The 5,255-nt window shown below is 50.6% G+C and overlaps 1 protein-coding gene across 3 annotated transcripts; it reads left to right on the forward strand.

Moving 5' to 3' along the window:
- Positions 1-264: 264 nt before the first annotated feature.
- PJA1 (praja ring finger ubiquitin ligase 1) lies at positions 265-4,959 on the forward strand. Of its 3 annotated transcripts, none has more exons than XM_005896182.3 (2): positions 265-395; positions 2,729-4,959. In XM_005896182.3, the coding sequence occupies exon 2, from the start codon at positions 2,796-2,798 to the stop codon at positions 4,515-4,517; it is 1,722 nt and encodes a 573-aa protein (XP_005896244.2). In that variant the 5' UTR covers positions 265-395; positions 2,729-2,795; the 3' UTR covers positions 4,518-4,959. The 3 variants fall into 3 exon arrangements, with proteins under 3 accessions (XP_005896244.2, XP_070221779.1, XP_005896245.1); XM_070365678.1 differs by having other exon boundaries at positions 268-395; positions 2,735-4,959; XM_005896183.3 differs by lacking the exon at positions 265-395 and having other exon boundaries at positions 2,616-2,923; positions 3,488-4,959.
- Positions 4,960-5,255: the final 296 nt, after the last annotated feature.

Genomic DNA, 5,255 nt, shown 5'->3' on the forward strand with positions numbered 1-5,255 from the left:
AATTTGCAGATTTCACTTTATATCAGACAGCAAGGACAGCAGCCATGCAAACCCCAGAACAGAAGGGTATATGACTAAATGTTTAACATTTGTTACAGCTGGCTGTTGGTTACAGTTTTCGCTGTCCTTTTCTGTATCCTTGACGATTTCATCATTTCAAATGAAATAATGCTTTCGGGCCCACCCTGATTTGTTGAGAGCAGCTGCCGCCCCCGCCACATCAAGGGGGCGGGCCGCCGCGACGCCACAATCACTTCCGCCGCCGCAGCCGCGCCTGCCCCACTGCTGTCTGGAGGGGGAGGAGCTGGAGCCCCGGGAGCAGCGGCTCTGGCGGTTGTGGCGGTTGGAGGTCCCGGAGATCTGTTCTTCCCGAGAACGTGCGGGGTCGCGACTGGGTGAGTGAAAGACTTTATTTCCTCGACCTCTTCAGACGTGACGGTGGGGCCAGTGGCCGAGCGTGAGGGCGAGTGGCCGGGCACCGGGGTAAGGATGTGGGGGTGGGGGGCTCTAGCGAACAGATTTTCGGGCTTACCCCTCGGGAAGGGGTGGGGCGGACGCGGGACCTGACCAAAGAGGGAGGCCTGTGTCCTCCATTGGCCCGATTTACGACTCATTCTCCATCCCTGGCTCCCGTATGGCCCGGCTCCCGCTCTGGTGGCTTGAGTCGCTGTTCAAGAGGGGAGTGGTGGTCGCGGCCCTCTATGCCTGTCCTCCCCTCTCCTCCTGCCTCCCTTCTTGGCTCCTGTGTGAAGCGATCCGTGGCCTTTCCCCATTTTGCAGTTGTTTTAATGAATGGTAAAGGATGAAGATTTTTAGGCAAATATATTGTTCCAGGAAAAGAAATGCTGTCAGAAAAACAAATCATTCCCAGGGAAAATTGTATCCTCACACTCCCTTTCTTTTCTCCCCCTTCCCTGCCACATTGGTTTGGATCTACTATTTGAGCTGATAAACGTTCCCCTCTCTCATTATGACATTGCGGACCCCCTCCCATCCTAGTGTCTTGCGTGCACGCACAGGGACACACACACGCACATGCCCGCACATACATGGGTGTGTGCACCCGGGCACACATGCACGCGTGCTTGCGTGCGCACACACACACGCACTCACGCATGCCCAAAACCTTCCAATGCAGCTGCCTTACCGCTGCCCCCCATACTCAAGGTTCCTGAGTGTCCCCTCCCCCCCACATGCTTGGACACACATGTACAGACACCCTCTCAGACATTGTCACACTCCCCAGTGCCTTCCCCTGAGAGAGACACAGAATGACTGACACACACACAGCCTCCCACCCTCCGGTGCCTTTCCTGCCTCTCACCCCCTTCCACAAACATACCTCCCCTCCTCCCTGTGCCTCTGCATGCTCTGGTGAGCATACAACACAACACACACACACACCCACACCCTCTGTGAGGCCTTACCCCTTGCCTGCCACTGACACACGTAAGGATATCCTTGGATTGCTGGCTCCTTTTTCCTACACCACTTACACGCGTACTCACCCACACGCTCTTTCACATACCCCTCTCAGGTGCTCCCTGTCTGCTACATATGTCTAGACAGCCTCCTTCGCTGGTCCCTGCCATGCACACACTCACACTCACGTAAATCCCTTGGAACATCCCCCCTTCCTGTCGCCACATCCATGAATACAGATGTTCTTTGATTGCTGGTGCCCACCCACCTGCCACATGCATGTCCCTCTCCAGTGATGTCTCCCCATTGATGCATTTGTTCACACTGACACTTCTCGATTGTTGCCTCCCATTTTGATGAACACACACACAAACTGGAGGACACTCCATTCAATGCCACTATACTTCTCCTGGCCTGCCACAGACACATAAACATAGGCATCCCTCCCTAGAGCTCCAGCCATCACACATCAGAACCACATGCACATTCTCTTTCTATCATACGTTCACATGCCCCTCTCCTCTGAAGCCACACCATGCCTGTCATTTCATACCCACATCCACAATGGGTCTCATTCTGCCCAACAGTCATGCCTTATCGCATGCTGCTGTCACCAGCCCTTTCCCTTTACAAACACAGGAGTCTTTCCTCTTCATGATTGCTGGTCCCCCTTCCACCTGTCCTGCTCCTCCTGACAGACACCAGGCACTCTCACATACATAGTGATGGTGATCTATATTTTCCACTCTATTCCAGTTTGCATTTCTCCTGTATGTCTACAGGGCTCAGAAAAATGCAGGCACCCCATAAAAAAACCACAGCCATCTTTCCTCTTCCCATGTTGGCACAATTCCAGTGTTTCACCCACCTTCTGAATGTCCAGTCACCCTCCATCTTCCATCAGATTCTCCCATAAGTCTGGCTTTCCTACAAACCCAGTTTTGTAATCATTTTGCCAACATTACAAATGTGTTCCAGTTCTACACCTGACAGTCACTTGAATGCTATTCCAGGCCTTAGAAGAAAGTGAAACTAATTTTAAAGGCCCCTTATTCTTTTTTTTTTCTGTACCTGCTGAAGTGAAAATAAATCTCCCTGCTCCTTTATACTGAACTGATTTGACCTCTCCATCTCCAAAGCGTGTGCAGGGAGCAGGAGCCTTCCCACTCAATCCCCAGCCATATTGGAAACCCTCCTAAATAGAGCAAATGGGTCAGGAATCTAGCAAGCCTATCTGGCCCAAGCCAGCAGGAGGGTGTCAGTCCAATACAGGCAGGAGGTATGGAAGAAGGCATGCTTATGTCAGTTTCAGGCCATCCACAAGCCAGCAAGAAAGGATTTCCAGGCAGACAAAGACGCCATCCGAAGTCCCAATGCACAGATCAGCCCCCAGTCAAACCACCAAGAGGAGCCGATCACCGTTTTCCACCACTCGTCGTAGTTGGGATGACAGCGAGAGCTCAGGAACCAGCCTGAACGCTGATAATGAGGACTACTCCAGGTACCCGCCCAGAGAGTACAGGGCTTCGGGGAGCAGAAGAGGAATGGCTTATGGACATGTTGACTGTTTTGGGGCAGATGATAGTGAGGAGGAGGGGGCTGGGCCTGTTGAGCGAGTGTCAGTGAGAGGGAAAACTGGCAAGTTTAAAGATGATAAGCTGTATGACCCGGAGAAGGGGGCAAGGTCTCTGGCTGGGGTGGCCTCACAGTTCTCTAGTTTTAACCATGATGTGAGAGAGGAGCTTGACAAGTTAGACCCAGCCCCTGCAGCACGGTCCTCTGCTAGCAGAGCTGAGTTCTTGCAGTCAAATAGCATGGCCTCTCAGCCGTCTTCTGCTGAAGGCAAGGTGGTCACAAACAGCAACAACCTGGAGAGGGAGAGACAGGAGCCGAATTTACCTGCATGTCCCAGCAGGGCTCCTGTGAGTATTTGTGGTGGGGAAAACACTCCCAAGAGCGCAGAGGAACCGGTGGTGAGGCCCAAAATCAGAAATCTGGCAAGTCCCAACTGCGTGAAACCAAAAATCTTTTTTGATACCGATGATGATGATGATATGCCACATAGCACTTCCAGGTGGAGGGAGACTGCCAGCGCTGATGAAGGCCACTTGGATGGCCTGGCAAGAAGGAGCGGAGGTGAGGGCTCAAGTGGCTACCCTGAGCCGAAGTACCCCGAAGACAAGAGGGAAGCCAGGAGTGACCAAGTGAAGCCCGAAAAGGTGCCTAGACGGCGACGAACCATGGCCGACCCTGACTTCTGGACATACAGCGATGACTACTACAAATACTTTGAAGAAGACTCTGACAGTGACAAAGAGTGGACTGCGGCTCTGCGTCGCAAGTATCGTGGTCGGGAGCAAAATCTGTCGTCCAGCGGCGAGAGCTGGGAGACTCTGCCGGGAAAAGAAGAGCTTGAAGCCGAGCAAGCCAGAGTGAATGCCAGTGCTGGTGCCAGTGCTGGCACCAGTGGCAACAATGAACTTGAAGAAGTTCGAGGGCCATCTCTCCAGGAAGAGGAAAGGGCATCCCCCGAAGAAGGAGAAGTTCCTTGGCTCCAATACAATGAAAACGAGAGCAGCAGTGAGGGGGATAATGATTCTGGTCAGGAGTTTCTGCAGCCTGGTGTCTTCATGCTGGATGGCAACAACAACCTTGAAGATGACTCTAGTGTCAGTGAAGACCTCGAAGTGGATTGGAGCCTCTTCGATGGGTTTGCGGATGGGTTGGGGGTAGCTGAAGCCATTTCCTACGTGGATCCTCAGTTCCTCACATACATGGCACTTGAAGAACGCCTGGCCCAGGCAATGGAAACTGCCTTGGCACACTTGGAGTCTCTGGCGGTGGATGTGGAGGTGGCCAATCCACCAGCCAGCAAGGAAAGCATCGACACTCTTCCTGAGATCCTGATCACGGAAGATCACAGTGCGGTGGGGCAGGAGATGTGTTGCCCCATCTGTTGCAGTGAATATGCGAAGGGGGAGGTGGCGACGGAGCTGCCATGCCACCACTATTTCCACAAGCCTTGCGTGTCCATCTGGCTTCAGAAGTCAGGCACCTGCCCTGTGTGCCGCTGCATGTTCCCTCCCCCACTTTAAGACCAAGGCTCTTTACTCCTGGTCTGATGATTTTCCCCATCTGAAATCCACAATACTGCAGGAGCCCTCTCCAAATTAACCATTGCAATGAAACCAATCAGTCGATTAATCTCCACCTGTTGATTCCTTGTGATTATTTCCAGTGTGAAAATGGTTGTGTATGATTGCATTACAAAAATCATACTGTGTTTTAGAGGTTAGAAAGGGAAAACCAAATTTTCTAAGTGCTACTTGAGATTGCAGCAAGAAGATGCATTTTCTAACCTGAGCAGTGAAATGTTGCATTTTTTTTTTCAGTAGAACATGTTGCTGTTGATTGTAATGTCAAGTTTATCTGTTAAATTTGTCCAAGAGGCATCATCATTTCTGTTGCATGTTATGGGTTAATGTTCCTGTAATTGCAGTGCCGTAAAAGCTTATTAAAGTTCTCCTTTTGGTTTTACACGGTATAGTGGAATTGTTTGGTTTCGTCTAAAACCGTGGTACTAAGTGACTTTATAATTGATCTCTTGCATTTGCCTCCAAAATAGGGTTTTTTGGTGTTCCCACTAGGAAAAAAAAATTAGTTTCATTGGAAATACTGACTCCAACAACAACAAAAGTAAGGGTAATTATTTCTAAAAGTAGGAGTAAAGTGTATGGCTGTTGAACTACTAAAGGGGAAAAGTTTGAGTAAAAAATATTCTGTCAGTCTATGAGAAGGAAAGAAACAGTGAAAAAGCCTAGTAAAAATAATGA

The sequence above is a fragment of the Bos mutus genome, chromosome X (assembly GCF_027580195.1).
Source record: "Bos mutus isolate GX-2022 chromosome X, NWIPB_WYAK_1.1, whole genome shotgun sequence".
NCBI lineage: Eukaryota > Metazoa > Chordata > Mammalia > Artiodactyla > Bovidae > Bos > Bos mutus.